The 24,553-nt window shown below is 36.5% G+C and overlaps 1 protein-coding gene across 4 annotated transcripts in view; it reads right to left on the bottom strand.

Annotated features, from left to right (window-relative positions):
• Positions 1 to 3,761: 3,761 nt before the first annotated feature.
• The window catches only part of spock1 (SPARC (osteonectin), cwcv and kazal like domains proteoglycan 1), a 197,459-nt gene continuing 176,667 nt past the window's right edge, over positions 3,762 to 24,553 (bottom strand). For all 4 annotated transcript variants that reach the window (XM_038296537.1, XM_038296535.1, XM_038296536.1 and 1 more), the window contains 5 exons: positions 11,440 to 11,559; positions 10,996 to 11,217; positions 9,848 to 9,910; positions 9,133 to 9,270; positions 3,762 to 5,181 (listed from right to left, as the gene is read on the bottom strand). In XM_038296537.1, coding sequence (XP_038152465.1) covers positions 4,985 to 5,181; positions 9,133 to 9,270; positions 9,848 to 9,910; positions 10,996 to 11,217; positions 11,440 to 11,559 — 740 coding nt within the window. In that variant the 3' untranslated portion in view covers positions 3,762 to 4,984. The remainder of the gene's footprint in view (positions 5,182 to 9,132; positions 9,271 to 9,847; positions 9,911 to 10,995; positions 11,218 to 11,439; positions 11,560 to 24,553) is intronic.

Below are 24,553 nucleotides of genomic sequence, written 5' to 3' on the forward strand. Positions count from 1 at the left end.
TCAACAAGTGAGCCACTTGGACATTTCCCTTGTGAAGTGGCAATCTGGGAACGTGACAAGGTTGCATGGTGGAAATGCAAAACATCGCCTTGAGCTGAAAAATTGCAGCTTCTCCTGGATTTCACTCAGGTCTAGTTTGTAACTCCAATAAAAACATTTTTTTCTTGCTATGTGATGTTTCCAACCACTTTTTTGCTGGAGACAGGTTATTACTGAAACATCATAATACAGTCTTAGTCAAACATACAGGTAATTATATTTCATTATCTGAATTTAAAATAACCACCGCAGATTGTTATGGACAATATTCATTCATACCAATGATTTTTTTTCTTTATGGGGTGAGATTGTTTTACATTTTAGATTTAACCCACTGATCAGTTGCGTTAATTGAATTTATGTCCCTCTTGTAAAACTAAAATATTTGCTTTAAAGTGAAAAATCTGAACTTATTGAAAAGGGTTGATTTGTCTCACTAACTCTGCATGCACCAAAAGCTATTATTTCAAACGTTATAAGACTTTTTATAACATTAAAAGCTTTAGAATGTCAATACACTATTGACTAATATCGTATTTACAGTACTATGTTCTTACAAACATAACTATTCCAAACTTTCAAAGACAAAAGGGAGAACATATTAAAAACAACTCCTTTCACAAGACCATATGTCACATGTAATGCATGGTTATTTAGAAAGTAAATTCTTTATCACACAATGAGACCACCACTCATCAGAGGCGAGGGATTGTAAAGTTTCTAAGCGTCTCATGTGGTTTCTATTAGCATAAACAGCTCAATCATTGATAAGCAGCTGCAAAATTAATTCTTTATGCTAAAGGGTTTTGTTGTAAATGCATTTGCTGTATTCTAAATTTTAATTAACTTTGTGAGAACCATCCATCCATCCATTTTCTCCCGCTTAGTCCTTGTCAGGGTTTTGGTGGGGCCTGTGCCGATCTCCAGCAGTCTGTGGGTGAGAGGCGGGGTAAAACGTAGACAGGTCGCCAGTCTGTCGCAGGACAACACAGAGACACATAAAGACACACACTCACACCTAAGGACAATGTAGAGAAGCCAATTAACTGTACAGTCATGTTTTTGGACTGTGGGAGGAAGCTGGAGTACCCGGAGAGAACCCACGCATGTACAAGGAGAAAAATTCCAACTCCATGCAGAAAGACCCCAGGCAGGGAATTGAACCCAGAACCTTCTTGCTGCAAGGCAACTATGCTACCCACTGTTCAACCATGCAGCTCTTGTGAGAACTAATCAAGGCTTTACTCCTATTATTACTTTAAAATCTGTTAGGTGAGCATTAAAACTGAAGGCCAGTAGATTAACCTCTTAACATCACAAACACTATGCAAATATCAGCAAGAAGTGCCACTTGAGATAGAAAGTGAGTTTCAGGATGCTGTGAACAATACAAAAGGAAAAAGAACATTCTGAAGATAAACTTTGTAGTATTTATAACCAGCCTCTGACATGTGAGTCCCATTAAATGTTAATCATTAAAAGCCCACACAACCACCTTCCAGAAACATAATGTCCTGACTTTTTTTCCTCTTTACAGGATAAATAGCCAACAGAGTCATTGAATATGAGCTCAGCAAAGCATGAGCTCATATATGATGACTCATTTTTAAGCCAATGGCTTCACCATCATTGGCTTTCTGTTGTGGTCATAGAAAACATATTAGAGATCTAGTTGTAGCTTTTGGTTGCTTGGCAGGCAACTTTTCAGTGCATTTTTTTTTTTTGCGCATTTCCAAATTATAGGACAGAAAAAAGATTGTAGGCTACAAACAATACAACAAAAAATATAATTTTCTAAAAAAGGACTGTATTGGTCGTGTAAAGTGTATATCTGCTAAAATAAGAAGGAAAAATATAATAACCAAAAAATAAAATTACAAAAGAAGACCAACTCCCATTAAAACTAATATTGCTTTGCTGAGGCATCAACTGTCTCCATGGGTTTTTGGATTGTTTGAAGGAGCCAACCAGCATGTAGGCCGTCTGTGGACAATAACGAAGGAACTAATAGAGAAATGAAACAGAGCAATGGAGCGCCCCGAGGATAAAGCATAACCACACATTCCCCTCCTGTGATGAAGATGGAACTCACTCCAGGAATGTGAGAAAGAGAGCAGAGAGAGAAAATAGAAACAGTAATAAGAGCGTGAGAAAACAAAAAGTGTGTTGAAGCATTAGTGAGAACAACAGGAAGAATTTGAACACCCTGGAACTGATGATCACCATTTGATCCAAAAAAAGTGGATAATAGTATTTGAAAATATCTTAATGTCATATTATACTTTTAAAACCTATATTCAAACGGTCAATATGACTTCAGGTTTCTAACAAGCAGCTATCAGACTAATTATATGCTATACACGGCTGATAACTATAAAAGCAGTAAAATGCTTTTTCTGAAGAATTACAGCAAATTATAATCCAGCAAAAGCATAGATCAGGTTGACAAAATAAATAAACAATAAAACATAAAGGCTTCTATTAGCAGTGCAGCACAGATAATTACTTTAGAAAGTTGGAAAATTAAGAGTTTTGGCATCCTGAGTTATAGATTAGTTTTCTATCTGTTGATTCATTTTTAAAATGGCTTAAAACGTCAAACCCAGTTTCCTCCTGACAAAGAGAATTGAAATTAGAGCACTACTGATACATAAATACAATTTTTTAAAGGAAACAACTAAAGAAAGCAGTCTTTGTAATGTTAGTCACAAGAGCAAAGAACACCAGCTCAGAATTTTCCTACAGCTTCTGCTTTGAAAGCTGCCTTCTTTTGTATTTCCTCAGGAGGAAGAAGCTGGACTTTAAATCTGAGCCTATGTCTGAAGTCTGTATAATGCAACCGCTTTTGGCATTTATCTAATCACATATAGTTAGTTTCACACAATTGTATATGTCTTACCCTGCTAACATGAAACAATTGTGTTAAAGTAACTAAACATGATTAAGTAAATGCAAAAAACGAGTGCATTATTTTTTTCAGCGTGCAGCAACTCAAAATCTGTGAAAAATGATCATTTTTGTTTAAATTAACTTTATCAACATACAGTGTGGAGAGTTGGAAGTTTTCTTAAAAGAATACAAATAGATCCCACCAATCCAAAAATAAAAATTAGTAAATTGAAAATCATTAAATTTTTTTCATCAAGTCCGGAGAGAAACAGAGTTGATATACCCTTAACATCTCCATATAAGGCAAATTGCTTATTTACTTCAACAATGTTTGTAAAGGACTGCTGACTAAGGCTTTTCATCCCAAAAGGTTCAGTTGTCCTTTTAGCCTCTTAGTGTATGTATGATGTGTGTGTTTTTTTCCCCCTAAAGTGCTGAGCACGGCTGTTTCATCGCAGGGAGGTCAGCTGTCCCATTAGCCAACAACACTCATTAAGCCTTCGTGTTTTCTTTTGGTCGCTGCCAATTTTGTCATTCTCCTCTCTAAAAGAGGCACGTGATATGAGTATTTCATTCCTCCACCATTTATCTTTGTCTCTAAAAGAGGATGCTGCTTTCTCAAGGCTAGAAAAGGTCAGAGCTGATAGAAGGCTTTGATTGTTAGACTGCACAGAAATTCAGGCATTAGAAAAAAAAGGAAAAAAAGAAGAACGGCTTTGTGGTTTCAAAGTAAGCTAAGGGATATGTTTTTTTTTTTATTCCCCACCTTCTGATGACTTGGGATGTAACATATGAGGCAACATGTGGAAAGAAGAGACAAGTGGACATCAGCACAAGGTTCAAAAGACACCCAAGGTGCCATTTTACTGAAATTTGAAAATAAATAAAAGTTCACGCATTTGATTTAAATTCACTGAACATATCCAATGTTTGGAGGCAGAGCAGACTCTCATCTCCACTGGATTTCATATGTCCTCCCAGCTCAGGAGCAGCTACCTCATCCAATGTCCATGCAGTGTCAAAAGGCCTAAGTAGCCCTACAGACCACTTTGCAGAATACCAGTAGACCAAGGCATACAGATTTGAACTCCAGGCCTGCGATGTCTACAAAACAAATTACTACCTCCTGAGATTGGGAGAAGAACCGAAAGGACACTAGACAGCATCAACATAGCAACAACGAAGTATTGTAGCAGCCAAAATAGGTATCACTTTCAGTTTGAGATGCATAGAGCTGGACCCGGCCAGGTAAATCTCTCTTTTACAGGTACAAGATGAGGAACATGCAACGACAACAACAATACATCATTAATCTCAGTGTTTCTTGGGCTTTCTGGAGACATTCAAATACCAAAAGAAAAGAAAAAACAAACCAACAAAAAAAAATAATAATTTACAATCCTCCAGTAATTAACAGAGAGAGAGAGAGGTGGAGATTGGCGTAATTGGTGGTGGGGGATCTCAGAGCTTTAATCTGTGGCAGCAATTTGCAGAAAACACTGGAGGGAGGCCAGTGGTGGAACACAGAACAGAAAAAAGCTGCAAACAAACAACAGGGAAAATAATCCACAATCAAGCCGTCCTGGAGGAAACATATTTACATCCAATATATCAGCTAATGTATCTGGGCTTACAGACTGACCAGAGACACTGATACTCACAACGATAAGAGAGAGAAAGAGGGTGAGTACAGGAAAAATAAAACCACAAAAAAAAAAAAACTATCCATATTTTAAGGGTGTAGGAATTGGAAAGGTTATTTTTTTTGGTGGGGGATTGGAATAGTTCTTACAATGTCATGAGAGTTTTGTTTTGTTTCTATGAGTTCTCTTTTATTTATCTGACAAAATAGTGAACTTGAAGAGAAAACTTTGCATGAGGTTCACTGAAGAAAAGGGTTGGATAAGTTGCAGGAATTACAAGAGCAGGTTTAGAGTCAATAGATGGACCACTGCCAAGGTAACTGAAGGAAGAGGAGTTGGAATGGCTTCAGATCTGTGCCGAGTTGACAGAGTTTTCTGGTCAGCTGATGGTAAAGTAAAAGGACGTAGTGGAGCTACCAGGTATAGCCAGTTTCATCATCCTTGTCCTCATCCTCGTCTTCGTCGTCCTCAATAGTTCCGCGGGGTTGGATCCTGCCCCGCCTTTTCTTCTGCCTGCTGCGTTCACTGTGTAATGGCTCCTCCTCCTGATCATCGAGGAGAATGACAGCACCACCACTACCAAAATCCCCTGATGTCTCAGGGTCCTCATCTGTGAACAGATTAACAATAAACAAGGACAAGTTTAGAGCTAATCCATTAAAGATTCAAAAAGCCACAGATGACAAACTTTCTCGTAACCTTCAAAAATGACCTGGGCTTACTTAAATGTATATTAGAGGATTTTCACGAATTTGTGAAAAGACCTATCCCCTCCACTTAAACAAAAAAAAAAATAAAAAAATGCATATGCACAACTCTGTACTCGCTTGCAGAAGTCCATTTCTCCTCGTGCATGCTCTGTTTAAGAGTTCCTGTTTGCATCACTTATACAAGCTTACTTTCCAAAAGGAGATTTGCATTTTTTCCACTATGAAAGACTCACCACAGGTAAGTAAAAATGGGAACTAGCACGTAGGACGGGACAGCCTTACGTAAAAATATCACCAGGATGATTGACAATTAGGAGGACCACTTATTTTGATGATCCACTGGAAAAAGAACATCCTCCACTACATCTTTGCTCACTATCTGTCAACTAAAAGTACAAAATCATAACAGCATATCTTGATATGTCAAAAACTTTCAGCAAATACATTTAGTTTGTATCTGAAATGACAATAATCTGTATCAAAATAAAAAATAAGACCCAAGAGATGCATCAAGGCTCTATCTGGGGAGTGTTGGCCTAGTGGTTAGAGCAATGCCATTGTGCTCTGAGAAGGTTTCAGGTACCTGGTTCAATCCCCACAGCCTGCACTCTGGGTAACTGATCAAAACCCTTAACCCTTACATTGCTCCCCAGGTGCCACACAATAACAGCCCATTGCTACCCAACGAGATGGGTTAAATGCAGAGGTAAATTTCTCCAATGTGAGATCAATAAAGTACAATTATTATTATTATTCATGCTCAACAATGTTCCAGGTTTACTTCTCATAAAAATGATAATATTTTTAATAGTAAGCTTTTTAATTCTTGTACTGTACAGTATAAAAAAATCCACTGGATACAGGAGAATTGCACTATTTGTTTTCCCACTGATGTTCCCGAAATAGGTACCTCACAGGTTGGCATGTTCAGAAACACACACACCCTCCCATTGTTTCCACCCCATAATTTCTTGCATTTAAGCCAAATGAGTTGTGAGCTGTGAGGTTTAGTGGATGCATATGGGAATGGGAGAATTCCAAGCTACAGCAGCCCGAGGCCATTCAGGCTGAGTCTGATGAGCTTGTTACAACCCAGACAAAAAGAGTGTTGTTCTCTGTGTTTGTCCATGTGTGCATCTGTGTGTGTTTGATGACTGGATAAACACCTTATCAATATTGGAAGCAACAATTACTGGCCCATTTAGACTGGGCTGGCATTCGACTGAGCAGTGATGTGTCCTTCTGAGTCGGACGCTTGATTGGTTATCACTGTGTCTGCCTGGATTTTTTTTTAGCTAATTATTGTTGTGTTTTTGCAACTTTGAAATCTCTATGCAATTGATTTACAGCAAAGTGCATGTTCTGAACAAAATCTTTGAATATAAGCTGCTGGCATGCCAACTAGGGTTTTACAAGCACTTTCCTTTTATATTTTTGTCTGATCGCTCTCCTTCACAAAGCGTGACTCAGTTTCTGTTCCAAAACCACATTTCTAGGACTTCCTTTTTAAAAATCCTGTGAGTGACAGAAATTTCTATTTGACTTGGTAGATGAAAGAAGACACAATTTAAAAAGTATATAAAATGGAACATAGAAGAAACTGTCAGAGAGGCTCTAGAGAGCCCAGGTTTCTTACATGATAACCAACAGCTAGATATAGATAAAAACTAAACCCAGACTGAAAGACTAACTGAACAAAGAAGCAAACAAATAAACGTATAAATTGATCTCTTTGTTTCTATATATTTTTGTTTTGACTTTATTATAAAAATGTACTGTCTAATGTCTACAATATAATAGGTAAAGATTAATGTGAATTTCTTTTTTTAAACTATAAACCTATTTAAAGGCTTTTCCAAGATGGCATACAATGGGTCACATGCAAGGGGTGTTTGCTTGAACCAATTTGTTCCTAAATCAGTCATTTAGGAGAAAATGATGCATTCACAATTTTTCTCCTATTTCTAATGACTGCTTCAGACTTAACATAAGAGTCTTACACAATCAGTCAGCTGTTGTCCAAACACAGTTTTTCACTAAATGACTGCATATGTTGTCACTAAGAAGCAATTATATATTATGCAACTCTGTGAATACAAAGTATATTTTCTATTTGCTAAAGACAGAAATATTTGTCACTACACCTGTAGCTGGCATGTCTATTTAATTTGCTGTAATTCATTAAAAGAAAGAACAGCCAGTGAGCTCTATGTGGGATCAAGCTACTATTGAAATATCATTAATAGAAGCTAGATAGAAAGTTCAGAAAAAGGTTTTAGCAACATGTTGCTGCTTGAAACTGTTTTAACGGCGTTCTTTCCACTCCATGGCAGCTCCTTGGCTTTGTTATTACATAAAATGGGGAATATTTGGGTTTGGATCTGTCTGCATTCGTCAAATTAGAGTTTCACTGTTAATAATTTTATGTTTATGTATGACAGGCATGGAGAGTGCTATGGATATTGAGGGATGGTAGACATGGTCTGGAGATGTACAGTGCCGATGTGTGTGTGTATTAAAAGGAGATTTAGCAGAATGACGTGTTGGTTGATGGACTCATAATATGCATTTACATCATATGTTGCACCTAACGACGCCCTCAGTAGATTAAAATTAACTAGCTTTTGCTAGACATGTTTTTTTGGCACCATTTTCAGATCAAATGATTTTTCTTTTTATTATTATTTTTATCTTCATTTGACCTCTTTAACAGTTTACCCACGGCATACACAGCTCCAGTGATTTTTTTCACTGCTTGGCTTTTGCTGGTCCTTTAATTCTGCCGCTCAGCTTTCAGTTAGCGGAGCCTCGTTCTCCAAACTTATAAAGTCTTTCTTCTTTGTCTTTAAAGCCATTTATGAGAATGAGTACCATCTGGTGGGAAGTCGTACCCTTATATAGTATTATTTGGGTGGTAACTATGCAGATTTACATTTCTCGGGAAGATCTCTCATTTAATGTTTATCATTATGATCCAAAATGTTCTCAGATTTCACATTTACTAAAGCTAAGAATGTTTTTGAATCTGATGTGGTGCATTCATAACAGCCCACGGTAGGAGGAAAAATTAGGAGAAATATATGAAGAGAAAATGGAAATGTTGTTGCATGAGATCCATTGTTCCAACAGAGCTAATGATCTAATAAGTTCTTAATCTGAATTACTGTCTGCCTTGGTTCAGGTCCTATAAATATTTAGGTCTCATAAATATGACAAGAAAAAAAACGTATTGAGGTAATTTACAAATTAACTAATGATGGTGTCAATTGAAGAAGGTAAACCCATCTTTGTTAAAAAAAAAAAAAAAAAAAATCTACAGGTTCTGTGGGTTCAACCCTTAAGTCGTAACTGGGTTTATTTCCCTCTAATAATAGCAACCTGATTTCACCATGAGCTCATCCCTAGGCCATTAGCAGAAGACAGCAGTACCACCTGCCAGCCTCAGAGCGACATTCCTGATCGAACAGCTGCTTGTGCCTAAATTTCCACTTTAGTCAAGCTGAGGAACAGAAAGTCTTAACTGACACTTTCAGAGATCCAGATGGTTTAGTAAGATGTGCAACAGCCCAGTAGCAAATAAAGTAAAGACCTTCACTTCCTCTTATCTTGGTGCTAAATGCTAACAGGACAAAACTAATACTTAGATACATAGATCAACTATTACTTTTATGTAGTCAAGTTGTCTCCACTGAAAGGCAGCATTAGGTCTGTTTGATAACTGATAGGCTATTTGGTAAAGTTTAAAGTAGCAAAATATTATAGATAAAAGAGCAAGAGGCAAGTTGTTCAGTGTCCACCAAAATCTGAGACCCAACACAAAGGCAATGCTTATAAAGTTTTTAGAACTTTACCACAGTTGGGGTTGCCTTGTTTTCTGGATCCGGCGATCTCGTTACCATATTTGTCCACGCACCAACACTGGCCGGTGCTGCCGTGACACTGAGTAGGTTTGTAGTAGCCCTCCTCGGTGCAACGAGGAATATAGGAGCCTAACAACATTTGAGAAGGAAAATAGAGGGAGGGGAAAAATATCAAATAAAGCAAAGTTAAGGCAAGGAAGAAAGAAAAGCTTTAGAACATTAAGTTTGTAAGAGTGGAGGACATAATCCGATTGCTGCTCAAGAGAGGCTATGTGTTTGCATCCGGAAGTAGGAACTAAAGTTCTTGTGTATTCACAAGGGGAGCTTAACAATCAATTACTCCTGTGAAGGTTGCAGGACAACAACCATACATCCTGCTTAAGTGGAGGCAGTCACCCTGAATAACACAGACTCAAACAAGCATCTCCACTCACTCACACACACACATCTTCTGTCACCTTCATTTGACCCAGTCGCGTCTTATTTTTTAAGTCGCTTTGCAGTGAGCAGAAACAATACACAATCTGCCAAATGGTAATGGAGGCATTTATACTAAATGTTTGCTGATGTGCCATAAGTTTGCTTTTACAATCCATCCCTGACTTTACCCATTTAGAAATTTAAAAGCAACATGTCGGGACTTCTGGTGTATTTTAATGAAGGACATAAAAAGGTGAAAGACAGCCATCGTTCTCTTTAGACTGACCTATGAGGCTCTTTCTCCGACTCTGATTCTGGATCCTGCTTTTTTCAGTTTGACAAGGAAGTCCTGCAATGAAAGTTGATACAATGATTACTTTAATACATCAGTTCTGACAAAACTGAAACAAAATCAGCAGATTTAAAATGCTTTCCTTGTCACTGCTTGTCTTTTAAATTTAGTTTTATCTCTTTGACTCACCTGCTCAAAAAAAACTCCTCTTTCTGGTGTCACCCTCAAAGCTGCTGTCTGGCATTTTAAGTGTTTGCTTTAATTTACTAAATCCACTCCAATCATATATACTTGCTTAACACACTTAATACATTAAGCTTTTGTTGATTTTGCCTTATAATTGGGTCTAATTTGTGATAATTGGGATTGGTCTCAGTCAGAATGGTAAACTTAATATAACACTTTGAGTAACTCTCTTAAAATGCTGATTGCGATGTTACACTGGACTTTGCTTTATGTTACACATGAAAAAGTAGTTTATTGACCGTTTTAAGCATGAACATACATCGTAGTGGTTCAATATTGATTACCTCCTGTATAAAAAAGCTCCACAATGATCAAAACTGTACACTGCAAAAAATGGAAATCTAAGTATTTTTTTCTTAAAATAAGTGAATTTTTTTTTCTCCAATTGAGGGCGAAAGTGAGACACTTTGCCAATGGAACAAGACAAATTACATTTAAAATAAGAAAAAACTATTGCCTTGTCTTATTTCAAGTTCATGTTATCTAATTATCTTATTTTAAGTGTAAAGATACTAATTTCATTGGCAAAACATCGTATTTACCTACTCAAATTAAGGGTAAGTACTTAATTTAAGAAATGTTGACTTATTCCTAGATCGTTTTTGCAGTGTATATAGGAAGTTCAAGAACACCAAAAATGTTCTTATCATTTGCACCTGTGTACAACAATAGGCATTTAAAGAGCAAAAAACATAAATTACAGAGTTAAGCAATTGATCAAGATTCAAATCTTCTGGTATTAATTTAGTTTGACTTTATTTTTTAAACATAAATATTAGAGAAAGACCAACAAACTCAAATATAAGTCTCAATTTCTCCCTTGATTTCAGTCTTTTAGCGTTTACTTTTAGCAGTCTCAGTGTTAACCCCCCCCATCCATTCGTCCCCATCTTTACCTTCAGGCTTCTGGAAACAGTAGCACCACTCATTGTTGGATAGCTTCCCATCCTTAAAGGAGTCACAGGAGTTGAAGAGAGGCTTCATACACAGCTCATACTTGTCTAAATAAATGGCATTTAGCTCTGATTGGTCCAGCAGCAGGTCGAAGTTCATATCAAGCTTATTGAACATCCAGCCCAGTGAGTCCTTACAAATAGGCAGGATGCTGGTGTCAAAATCTAAATGAGGGGGAAAAAAAGAGCTATAAATAGAACTTTCTGGGTCATTTCTAATCACTTTACAGCAGCATAGTGAGATCAGAGTGTTTACAAGTGTTGACATAACAGGGGACACAGCAGGGTCAGCGTCGACATCAGCATCATCTCTTGCATGCTGAAGAAGCCTGACAGAGATGCAGAAAGTGAGAAAAAAACATGACAAAGGAGATGTAAAGCACTCACGTCCGGCGGTGGAGTCAAAACTGTCAGGAGATTTGAGGTCTCTGTTGGCATCGAGGTGGAGAACTCCAAACCAGTCCTTCAGTTTGGCAGCCAGACTGTGGAGCTCTGCATCCGAGCAGCCTGCACACAAAACGACACCAAAATACCAAATAATGAGGTGTGCAATCACTCCTGTTGTTATCACTGCAGAAAAAAAAACATATCTTTTCTTGCTTCTTATCAGTTTCTCTTTATGAATGTTTTCTTTCCTTTGTTCTTCCTCCCTTTGCAAACACAGAGGGCTGATAACACATACTAAGCTGCTGTTATCTCTTGACTGTAACACACAAATACTGTGTTACATTTTTGCCTGCTTTCATTGCTACCCATTCAGAGTTGAAGGTCTGATTAAATAAAAGAGGTTATGAGAAACCCATTTGAGCACAATCATATAACAAAGATGTATTCAACATATGTGTTCACTTGGCTAAAAATAAATGAATAAAAAGGCAGACTTTTAGTGGCTATTGTAGATTTTTTTATTATAAATACGTGTCTGTACATCTATTCTCCCTCCCCCTTGCAAACTTAAAGAAAGCTATAGCACCGGGGCCATGCATGTTTATGCTTCTGTTCATCATTCTACCCACACGCAGCACCAGCCCAACCATATTTAATGACACCTCTGTTAACAAAATATAAAGGAGAGAACAGAAAAAAAAATCCCTGGTTGTTTCAGGGAGGCTAACAAAGTCTGCCTACAAATCAAGCAGAAATCTGCCTTGTTTTTTTAGTCGGTCTGCTTTTCTTCGAACCCTGTGTGTGATTGACAGAATTTTTCCCTTGTTCCTTTTCTTTTTTGAGTTTGACAGGTGAGTCCAAAGGGCAGACTCACTCCCCCGCTTGCACCGAGGATACCAGTCTAACCTCTGCAAATTTGCCATGCAGGACAGCGAAAAGGGGAACAAGGGTCGGATATGAGTTTTTTTTGAAAAACAGTGTTAAATAATTACATCTCAATGCATACTGAAGTGATATTTTCTTAAGGATAGGCTTTGTCAGTTGTTTTACAATTCAGACCACCCAGGTCGATACTTTTGTCGAACTGTCAAGACCCTTTTTAAAAGGAATAGTTGTTCGGGGCTATGTGGAGTGTTTCTTTTAGCCATTTTTTCCAGAGCTGAGAAGTGGATGACTGGTAGCTTTTCTGCTGGCAAATTCTCTTGGCTGAGCTGTTGATTTCTGCTGCTCTTACAGAATTACCAGATGATGCCTAAATAATTCTCTTATAGGTTTCCAGCTGTGACAATGTTTCCTGGTGTCACAAAATCCATCCTGATCAGTGTTTTGTTTGACAGGCATCTTAGATTTAGTCTTAGTCTTCAGGAAGAAAACTATTACCGGTAATAGTCTTAGTTACATTTTAGTCATTGCGACATGTGATAGTTGTAGTCGGTTTTAGTCGACTAACTTACTATGAAAAAGCAAATAACAAAAACATTCTTTCTACTTTGGCTATTTTGGCTTTATTTAAACTAATTTACCCCCGTTGTTTCCGCTGCTTAGGTCAAAGAAGTTTTAAATTCACAGGGTTTTGATATAAAAAAATACATAGAGAACCTACATAATTGCCTCGTAATACCATGACAATCCAGACCTAAATTGAATGAATATGCTAACTAAAATGTTGAAATATTAAAAGAAAACATAGAAAATGTTTAAATGACAATACAAGGAAACATTTACATCATATTTAAATAGATAGAAACAAGAACAATGAGAGAGAAATATTTAAAGATCTAAGTACCTTTTCACCTGGATCTTTATCCAAAAATAAACAGTATGCAATTTAATATTTTCTTTGGATATAATTTAGGAATTCCTTTTGGTGGAATTTAAAGAAGGTTTATCACCTCTTTTGGTTTATCACCTGTCAATTGGCAGAGGATGATCCGCCACATAGTTTATTAAGTAGCCAGAGCAGGAAGAGCCATATTGCTGAGAGCGAACATCAGTGTGGAGCATAGAGTGCAGACTCGCACAAAGACGTATCTCTGCACAAGCAAAGATGGAAGAAAAGAGTTTTTCCAGAGTTGAGCGTGCAGTACCGGACCATTCTGGGTTATTTTCATCCCTGCCGCAACTGCAATGCTCTATCTTTGCATGCAGAATGCATGCTAGGCAGGTGGGCTGTGTGACCAAACAATACGCAGCAGCAGGGCTGATACAGCTTAACTTGTCCTAATAGATTACAGCACAATGATACATTTAAAATGTCTGACCGACCACCAGCAAATTTTTATTTAGTCTTGTCTTGTTGATGAAAACACAAAACCTATGACCAGTCATGTTTCAGTCATCAAAGATCCATGTTTAGCTCGTCAATTTTTGTTATTGTCATGGAAAAAAGGAGCGTCAACAAAATAATTTCGTCATCGTCATAATTGACAAACACAACACTGGTCCAAATAGGAGAATGATTAAGTGCAGTTTATAAGTCGATGAGAGGTGATGTCAAATTTACAATAATTTGCATCCATTTCAAAAACTCAAGCATTTGAATAAAAAGGATTAACATTAATACAAAATAAATTACAATAGATCCTCTGTTCAAATTCTGACACCGTACCACAGAGCTGGTGTGTCCTAAATGATTCTGTGGATCGATGTGTCATGATCTTGGCACTGATGACTGGATGATTGGTTATTTCATCCACCTGCCTAGCGCCGCGAAATTTTAATTATTATTCATCAGATCAACCTGTTCCAGTTCCTGTTAAAACTGTTTAGTCGCAGCCATCAGTGCCAGATTATTCAAGCCATTGGTGAGAGTTCTCTAGTGTACCCAGTCTGTTTTATATTTTATATTGTGACACTCCTACAATATAGAGATCTGAAACATTTTGCCAGAAAAAAAATTATGATCATTTTCCACCAATATTGAAAATGTGATTCAATTTTGATTTTAAACACTAACTGCAAGCACGTAGATTTTTTGTTTCAGGGTTTCACTGTTTTCATGACCTTGACAGCTTGCTTGTCCAGAGACAATTGTTGCAGGACTTTACTATAACATGGCTGAATTTTCCTATTACGGTAGCTTCTACTCTGTGTGGTGTCAAACCCACTTCAAGCAAACAACCACCTGCTAAAGGGTGATAGTTACTCTAGTTGATTATAGTATGACAAAAATTGAGTGCCTTTGCAATTTGAAAATTGTGTTTTGTTAAACTGAGCTTATACTGCAAATGCAACTAATTGCCCAGTATCATCTTGAAAGTTGCATGCAAAATCCCAATAAACCTATCCCTGAAAATGCCTTTCATTTCGTTTTTTTTTTTTTTGCAGTTTGTCTGCAATTTTTTATTGTCTTTATAGTTTCAACAGATTCTATATAGTGTGTCACATTAAAAGTTGCTTGATTCAGATGCATTTCTGTATTGTTTTAAAATTCTATTAGTAAAAATAAAAGTTGAAAAACAACAACAATTATTCTGTCTTCTTTTATTTCCCAATCACACAGATCTTTGTATTAATCTATCAAATACATTCCAGTAAAATGCACCATTTGTGGTTAGAATGTGACATATCATTATAGGGTTAAGCTGTATGAAGACTTCTGGAAGACACTATACTGTACATAAAAGATTGATATATACTCTTTGCACGTGCACCCAGACCAGCTCATACCAAAGGTATAATTAGATAAGAACAGAGCAGTAATTATCTACAAAAAGAACTGGATAACAGCTTTCTTATGGGGGATCAAGCATCTACTGTATGACATCAAAGATAACTTTATTATTTCACACAGACATACCAAAGGGATATAAAATTGCTTTGTTCTTTATGTATTTTTTTGTAAAATACTTTCTCAGACTGCTTTCAAATCCTAACCTGCATACAGACATAGGAACGCACGTGGTATTTCCTCAGTAATAGTTTGAGCCTCTGCATGACTGCTTCTATAAACCAGCGAATGCCTGAGGTAACAGACAGGACCTGCATCAGAGGACAGATAACATTTATCCTGCATGCGCTCCAGGTGACATTACCTCTGGAATTACAAGATGGGCTCTCTCTGAATGTGTTTATCTATGTTTGAGTGTAAGATAATCTTTTAAGAACGTTGAGATAAAATTTAAAATTTCACTGCTTATGCCTTTATACATTATATTCATGGTTATGTTAAAACGTCAGAGCAGAGAACACATAGCAGAAAGAAATTATACAAAAAAATCTTAAACTAAACCCATTAAAAGCTATTTATTTCAGTTTTTAATTCCACGTCAAAATGGTAATCCACTACATAGTTTTACTTCTTATAATTTTAAGTACAAATAAATACAACTCACCTCAAAATAAACTTTTTGTAGCTAATAAACTTAAAATATGGAGGTCCAGTAGTGCTGTCTACATGCACCAAGCATTACAATGTGTTCATATCTGTTGAAATCCTACCTTTGGCGCCCTCCTTGGGTTTAAACAGGGTTACTGCATCTTATATTTCTTTTGTGTTGATTTCCAATATTGTAATGTAACCGAAAAGAAATTGACATCTGTAGCTCTGAACAGGGGTATAAAAGTCTATAAGTACCTCAGTCTCTACATGGCTCTGTAGGGAGTTCGAGCAAGTTTAGCAAGAGACCGTAGTTTTAACAGTTTACTCTGATCTACATGTAACTCATCATGGCTAACACCAAATAACCACTATCAGGGACCACATCCGTACTGTAAGGTCAATTTTCTAATGTTAAATATGGGCTGAAGTACAGCTGTGAAATGATGTTGAGTTGTTCTTTAAGGGCTGCTGCTGATTGTTTCCGCTTTCTTTCCTTCTTCTTACCCCTTCAATATAGGTTCTAAAACTCATCACTTATCACATCGGGCTGTTCATAACCTAGTTTCTTTCCTGGGCTTATAGAAAAATACTTTGATAATTCCCATTCTATTTCTTTTTCCTTCAGTGGTTTGTGTGGTTCATTTCCCCTTTCTCTTTGGATGTTACAGATCGATGGGAACTGAAAGAGTTTCTACTTTTTTTCAACCTTTTATTCTTTTGAGTGAATTCTCCTGGACTTTAGACTTTGTTCCATGTGTCTGAGGTTATTCCAGGAAGGTTTGACTCTGCAGCTTGTGTTGGAAACCTGCTTTAGAACAAGAGGTGAATCTTTTAATGTTCCCTTTAATCAGACACTGTTTAAATGTTTTTGTGTTCAATCAAATAAAATGTAACACTGTGTTAACAGAGGTTACTGCATTTAGCACTTGGACCCACAGCTTATTTTTTTGCTTTGATTGGCTAAAATCAGGCTGTTGGGTGTTAGCCAATATGCTGTACGTATGCTTGGTGTAAGCACATGGCTACTTATGCATATATATATATATATAGGCTACGTCAATGTCTTCCAAAAAATGATGATGAGATCCTTTCTGGTCTAATTACCTCCAGATAATCAGTCTCACTGAAAAATAATCAGCTGTTGTATCTGGATTTAGTCAGTGCTGTTTTCTTTATTTGTTTGTTTTTATATGTGGAGTGCCCAAATTACCAAGCTTTTTGTTAGGAAAAAAGAAAGCATGAACGAAGAGGTTTATGTTAATAAAAATAGCAGTGAAAGCCTGCCTGCAGAGGGGATGAAACAGTTTGGAGATCATCGGTTGGATGTCGTGGTGCAGATCTGAAAAAGAAGCTATTTTCAGAAAAGAAGCTTCTTAGTTTTAGCTGAACGTAGCTTTAAGGCCGTCAGGCTGTAAAACTTATGCTGTAACTAGTGGTGGGATTTAATACAATTTTGAATTAGGTTCATTACAGGGTCTGTAATTAACCATTCACAATTAGTAGTATAATAAAAAAAGTCATATAATAACAAAGTAAAAACCAGTCAAAAGAAAATATGCTCTCCTAAATTATAGAAAAATAAACATCTGAAGAAAAATATTTACTGTTTTAAATCCCTTATTGAGGTAATTAAAACATCTGACTGGTTGAAAGTTATGATCATTTTGTTTTTTGTTTTAGAAACATTTAAAGTTTTGCAACTTTGAAAAAATACTTCTTTAGAAGCTTGAACATCACATGAAAATCAATAATAGCATAATTATTCAACTGAATACGGTAAAAAACTACTAAAGCAATAAGGCATACGATGATGCCTTTGAAGGTGTAATATTTGGCATAAACTGAAGATAATGGTTTATTTTTTATACTGACAAGAGAAGATGGATGGATAGAAGGATGGACAAAAGAACTATGTCAATAAAGCAAGCATTGCCTTAAAGAGTTTAGCATTTTGAGGTCAGCATGCAACATTTAGTCGAATTAAAGCATAGATGCCACTAAGTCTACAATTTGTTTTCCTTAAGCCAGCCACTAAGCCAAACAATTTGTGCTAAAACCCATTTTACAAGGGAGTGCATGCATTTTTTCAGCTATAGACTTAATATGGTAAAGCTCGTTATCTGGTTCGATGTGGGATGGCTGGAGAATTTGTACCACAGCTGTGGATGCTGATGTAAGCTTTAACTGCTTACATGAGTTCTTTTTCATTCCCTCTTGACTGCAAGTGGCAGTAAATAAATGGGATATATTTCCCTGCACTCTGCAAAAGTCTAGATTCTAATGTAAACAATGTTACATAGGTGAAGTAGCCCACTTGAATGTTACATCTATAAATAATATCTGGGAAGCTACGTTTGATCTCTAGTTAAAAAGCTCTGGGTTACCGATGTGACTTGCAGTCATCCAGGAATTTACAGAACCACAGTATCACTTCTGTTGCACTGAGATGTTTACCGCAGAGGACCAACGCTTGTGATGCTACCCGTTTGTCTTATATGCATATGCAAGAAATGACAAATGAAAACCATTCTGCTTAGGCTTTTAGTATGTATAAAAAATGAAATCAATTTTGTTAAAATCTATACAAATAAATAATTAAAATCTACAGGTTAAAGTACTGTGATCTTAGCTTTGTAGTCTGGTCACCCTACTTAGTGCTCCACGTGCACTACGTGATACTCTACATGATGCACCTGTGTGGTGTGCTGGCTCTGATTGAGCTGATGTAAATAACATCAGATTTCTTGAGTAAAGATTAAGTAACCGTGGCTCCAGTTCTAACTGCGGTTGATCGGACACACATTAATCACCAATTCCCAACCTGTTGAATTGATGTTCCACCTATTAGGAGATTGATTACTGCAACCAGGAAGACTGGTTGGATTTCTTTGTATTTTAAAATGGTTCATAAAACCACTTTTTCTGAAACATTCCTTACATTCAAATGGTCATATCTTCTTCAATTCGTTTCCTTAATTTCCACAGTTTTAACATCATTGGAAAGCTTGAAGTCTACTCTTTTAGGATCCGTAAAAAAAAAACTCAAAATGACCACAGGTAGACAACCTACCTTGTATTTAAGTTCAACCTTAATAATTTTTTTTCTTGCGAAAGTAGGCATGAGAATCTCTTTATTTATCTATGTGGATGTGGCATAAGCAACATAAGTAGTTTGCGTGGTTCATTTACCTTAGTTTCCTAGTCTCTTACAGTATAGGTTAAAAGTTTAATAAGCAGTAACACTTACACTTTACCTGCAGCTGAGTCCCTGATTGTTGTATCCGCTCATTTTGGTGAAATAGAGATAGGAGTGATGATAGCAAGTAAGGCAAATGCTAGCACGTTTCCTTGATGATGTGAATACAGTAGGAGGACCAAAACCACAGAGTGTGCACTCTTCTTCGTGTTAGTAATAATCTTTATCATCATAAAATTGACTTGTTAAACCAGGAAATACCTAGGTTGTTAAGTATAATAGACATTTATACTTATCCATTAATATTAGTTCTTTATTTGTAAGATTATTTCCCATCTCCTCCTATCTTGTATTTTTTCTATAGCTACTTATCCATTCTGTCATTCAGCTTTATCAAAAATCAAATTGATAAATGTGCATGTATGTATTTGTTTTAACCATTGCTGTACTGTAGGTAAATATCAAAAAGATACTTTTGAAAACATCAATGATGAACACAAAATTAAAGGAAACCGCCACAATCTTATACAGTGCTGAAATGCTAGAAAGAAGTGATCAGCGACTTTAAAAAATATCAGGCTCAACTGGAGTGTGAATTTCTGACCAGTTCACCATGGCAACAACCAGCAGCAACAGCATGACTGTGTGGTGGTTGATATCCAAAGGTGATGAAACACAGTGTTAAGAAGTTTACTACCTGCTGTGGGAAAATATAGGATATTGTTGTTGACCTTTACATTTTCAGCAAATTTCTCATATTTTCTTCCTTTCAAATCTGCAATAAACCGAAAACAAGGAATGAAGAAGAAACTAAAGGCAACCAAGAACCCTTGCTTAGGAAGTGATCTGGCCAATTAAATAATACTGATTCTAGTACAAAAACATTGATTGTTTTAGTAATGAGGATATTAGATATGTAATTTCACCTAATATCTTAATGAAACCCATAAGAGTTGGTCCTTTATTGTACTTTTATATAGTTAAAGCATCAATCGAGCTAAACTATGAGGTTTTTTTTCTAGATGCAACACAGCTTTGAGGTTTTTAAAAGGTCCTTTGCTGCATTAATCTTTCCTTTCTTATTTGTTAAACACTAGAGCCTAGAACCTTTTGTGGCACATAAAGACAGTAAAAATGTGACATTTTATCACCAGAAGAACATCTCCAGGAGGAAAGGACTAATGTTTCAGCAGGTTCTTGTAAAGCTAATTGATTTATGTATTTTAGTAGAACTGATTACTGCAACAGTGTTTTCACCATTCTGTCCAAGACATCGGTCAGACAACTATAGTTGGTTAAGAATGTTGCTGCCCACATCCTTACCAAAACTAATAAAGTGGAGAACATCTCCCCAGTCCTAATATTTGTCAGTAAAATTTAAAATTTATCTCTAAAATGTATCTTGGCTCCCCACATCTGGAAAAATAGATTTTAAGATACTTTTATTTATCTTGAAGTCAATGAATGATTTAGCACCAAAATATATTACAGACTTGTTGTTAGTATATCAATCTAGCAACCCAAGGTCTTCTGGCTCAAGTCTACTCTGCATACCCAGAACCAGAGCCACACATACTGTTAAGAAGTAGCTTTTAGTTATTAGCCTCCACTAAAGTGCTGAGAGCCTTACTTTATTTAAATCCAGATTAAAACAGTCTGTCTGAGCTATCTAAACATTGTAAGTTTCAGTTTGTGGTTGAACTTTCTTAGATTTTATCATCTATCATTCTATTATTTTTGTAAAATATATTGCACTTTACTTTTATCCTGTGTGTTTTCCAATTATGTGCACTACTTTGAAATGTCCATGAAACTCTGGACTATTTTGAGAAGCTGAAATGTGCATCACCCCATGTCACATCAATCATTTATACATTCAGCTTCTCTAGTTCAGTGATCCAGACTTGTTAACCTCCAAAGACAAACCTGTCCCTCTAACATTACACATCAGGAGACAGGCCTTGAATTTGTCTGTGGTATTTTTGTCAAGTACAAGTAATCAACAAAGTTTGCAATAGAAAAGAGCCCCCCCCGCCCCAAAAAAGTGGGTGGTAATCACCTTGAGACTTCAGTAGTCTGATAAGATCAAAATGAAAGGTAGGAAGAGAGATCGGATGATAGGACACAGAGATACATGATGACACTTCTTAACAAGGTAACAGAGGGAAAAAGAAAAACGAACTGCAAAAGTCAGGTAGGAGATATGAAAAGGATGGAAGGTCAGATTCATTAAAAAGATACAAGGGTATGTCTGATTTTTTTTTCTGTGCCCGAAGCTATCAACCTCACACAGCAATCCCACTGGCAGGGAGTTAAGGTTAGTCAAGATAATGATCAGTAATAGACTCAGTGCTCGGTCTCAGAGACAGGTAGAGATAAATATGACAGGGACAGAGGAAAGCCAGTTGAAGTTTCAACCTTTAAAGTGATGCTCTAAGGGGATACTGTTTCCGCACCTTCTTCCCATTAGAACACATTGGTAAGGGAATCTTGTCACAGCATTTAAATTGTTACTATAGTCTAAGGGAATTACTTAGCTGATGTCAGGAGATGCTAAGATAGATAGAAAGGAAGGAAACGGTGTGTAAAATAGTTGTGTTTCAGCTCTCTGTGGCTAAAGCTTAAACAATACCCCATAAAAAGAATTTATAAGAGAAAAAAAACCCAGAAGCAACAGTATTATTTGAAGTAATCATTTTAGGAAAAGTTTGGGAATTTTCCACACATATAATATTGTTCTAAAAAAACAAAAAACATGAGTTTTGCAAGTCATGTAAGGTCGAACAATTGAACACATATTTGCATTTTCAAGAAAGGTGATCAGTTTCCTTCATTTTTTTTCTGGACTAATTTAAAAGTTTACTTCACGAGTTGAACTCCTCCTGGCTATAAAGTTGTACAATCGACTGCTATAGTTCACTGCAAAAAACGATCCAGAAATAAGTAAATATCTCTTAAATTAAGTGTATTTACCCTTAATTTGAGTAGGTAAAAAAGATAATTTGCCAATGTAATGAGTATTTTTACTCTTATAATTAGATAATATGCACTTGAAATAAGACAAAGCAATTGTTTTTTTCTTATTTTAAATGTAAATTGTCTTGTTCCATTGGCAAAGTGTCAATTGTTTGCAGTGTTCTGTAGTGTTTACCAGGCGGTTGCCAGGTCCCCTAATACAAACCTCCGCTGTGGCAATGAATAAGCTCTGTCTCCTCTGATTATTCCTATTTGTAAAGAATTCTTTTGTGCCAAGAGTATCAATAGAGTATCAATCACCCACCATTTTTTGAACCTTGGAATCTTCAGAACAAAAACACAGCTAGATAAAATAGGAGCATTAGTTTTTCCATGTTTGTTTATACAGGAGGTTGTGAGATTCCTAAAGAATTATTTATTTGCATTACCATATATCATCAATGTTTGACATGATTGACATGGCTTGCCCCCTAGGATGGCAGAGCATAGAAGACAGCAAAAGCCTCAGGCAACCACCCTTAGTGAAGTGTATGGTATCTAAGGAAATATTGGCACTTCTACATCATAAAGAGCAGCTATTGGTGCAAATATGATTTTTCAAACCCAGGTCAACCTGCTAGCAATTGGCTCCCTTCCCATTGGCAAAAAAGGTTGGGTCTGACCCCCCCTGCTGGCAAGCTGCGTGGCATCTATCCCCCCACCACTGTGTGTCTGTTGATGCCATTATGCTGTCACCAATGTGAAATAAATTAACAATAGAGAGCAACATGGAAGAGGGCCAGGCTGTAGTAAGTGTGCTTTATTGTTTTGTTCTTCTGTCTCTCAGAATCTGTCTAACCATTGCTGCAGAAAATTTATCGCATGTAAGCAGAATGTGTTTTGGCTTGTTAGATCAGATGCAACTGGTGCGGTGTGTTGACATCTGTACAGTACCTTGCTCTAAATGGTATAACATACATTAGCAGATTGACCTGGTTCTGATGTTCCCAGTGATGCCAATGGCAGACAAGCTCCAAACTTCTCAAAACCTCTCCAAACCCACCAGGTTTAATGAGGTTAAGGCAGTTTTAACCCGAGTCACTTGACCCGTGTTATTTGACCCGTGTCAGCACGGGCCAATGAGCTGTTCCCACTTCCACTAAAACGATCCTTCTCGGGTTTACACTGGTTTTTCAGCCAGTGGGAAAGCAGCATAAATGTTTGAGGTTGGCTAGATTACATTTGATACTCTGTTCATAAATCACAGACTATGAAAAATGTAACTGCCATACTCTATTTCAACAAACATATTTAAGATCTGTCAATCCTTTAAAATAAAAACTAATAGTTTAACCACACTTCAAAAATGATAACTAGTATCGTTGATTTTATTTAAGAAATCAATACAAAAATAAACCATTCAATTTACAATAAACAAAAACTTGTCTGGCTAGCGAATTTCTCTCATTGTTGTTCTAACTAAGATTTTCTAAACAGCACAACAAAGAATATCGACTCTCCATTAGATTTCAGTGAAGTTGGGCAAACCAAAGGTACACCACATCTGAACAAGTATATAGCTATACAGCAAGTAAAATAAGAATTAAACATGCCATCATTTTTCTCAGTATATACATTTCTAATCAATTCATACAAAGATATCAAACCACAGATGTCAAGAAATTAAGTTATATGTAACAAAAGGCAAAAGTTGAGAAAACTCAATAGTCTCTTGCATCATGCTGCTTTGCATGTTGTTTTTTTTTTTTTTTTTTACAACTCTTCCTTTTCTACAGTGATATGATGCGCACTAATGTAATACATTTTTGGCTTCATTTAAGGAGTGAGCATGTTGTTCAGTTTGGTGAAAGGGTGTAAAGGAAAGGCTCATCCAGGGCACTAAAAAGCTCTGCTTTGAGTGTGGGATTTAAGCTTAAAATATTATATTGTGTAATAATTAGAACATAAATGATCCTTTAAGCAAATCTAACCCAGGGAGTTTCTATCAAATGTTGACTCATGCTTTAAACTGCACATTATGAATATTATCAGAGGGCTGCAGTAATATGGAATATTGGCATCTCTGTATTGATTTGGTTAGTAATTTTATCTTAAGAAAATGATCCCCATTGTGATTCAGACTTTGTAAAGTGGAGCTTACCTTTTATTGCCATTTTTGCAAGGAGAGTCAAGTTATTTTATGGAGCACAGTCATGGGGAGCAGGGGGAAAGAATTTAACTACACAAAGAGTACAAATGAGACTGGGAGACTCTGAATCACAAAAAAAATACACAGCATCACCCAGTTTTACTATTCCAGGGAAGAGGAGCTCCAAATACGGCCCCCTGTAATGACATAGAGCTACAGCACTATGTGCATAACAGAGTTTCTTCTCTTTTGCTTACAGCTCTCCGCAGGCTGTGTTGGAGAGGACATGTGCATTTATCTTGCATGCAAAATCAGATGTTGTATGTTTCATTTCATTTCCCTTTATTATATTTTATTTCCCTTTTGGATAAATAAATTATTTTTGAAATGAATTGGAATTTATTTGAATTTTAAAAAATATCCAATTTGGATCCAAAATAAGTACTGTCTGCTTTTTGTGTTTCTGGAATTTGTGCCCCTGCTGATACTAGCT

Source organism: Cyprinodon tularosa, unplaced genomic scaffold (assembly GCF_016077235.1).
Source record: "Cyprinodon tularosa strain WSP-4 unplaced genomic scaffold, ASM1607723v1 ctg371, whole genome shotgun sequence".
In the NCBI taxonomy this organism is placed as follows: domain Eukaryota; kingdom Metazoa; phylum Chordata; class Actinopteri; order Cyprinodontiformes; family Cyprinodontidae; genus Cyprinodon; species Cyprinodon tularosa.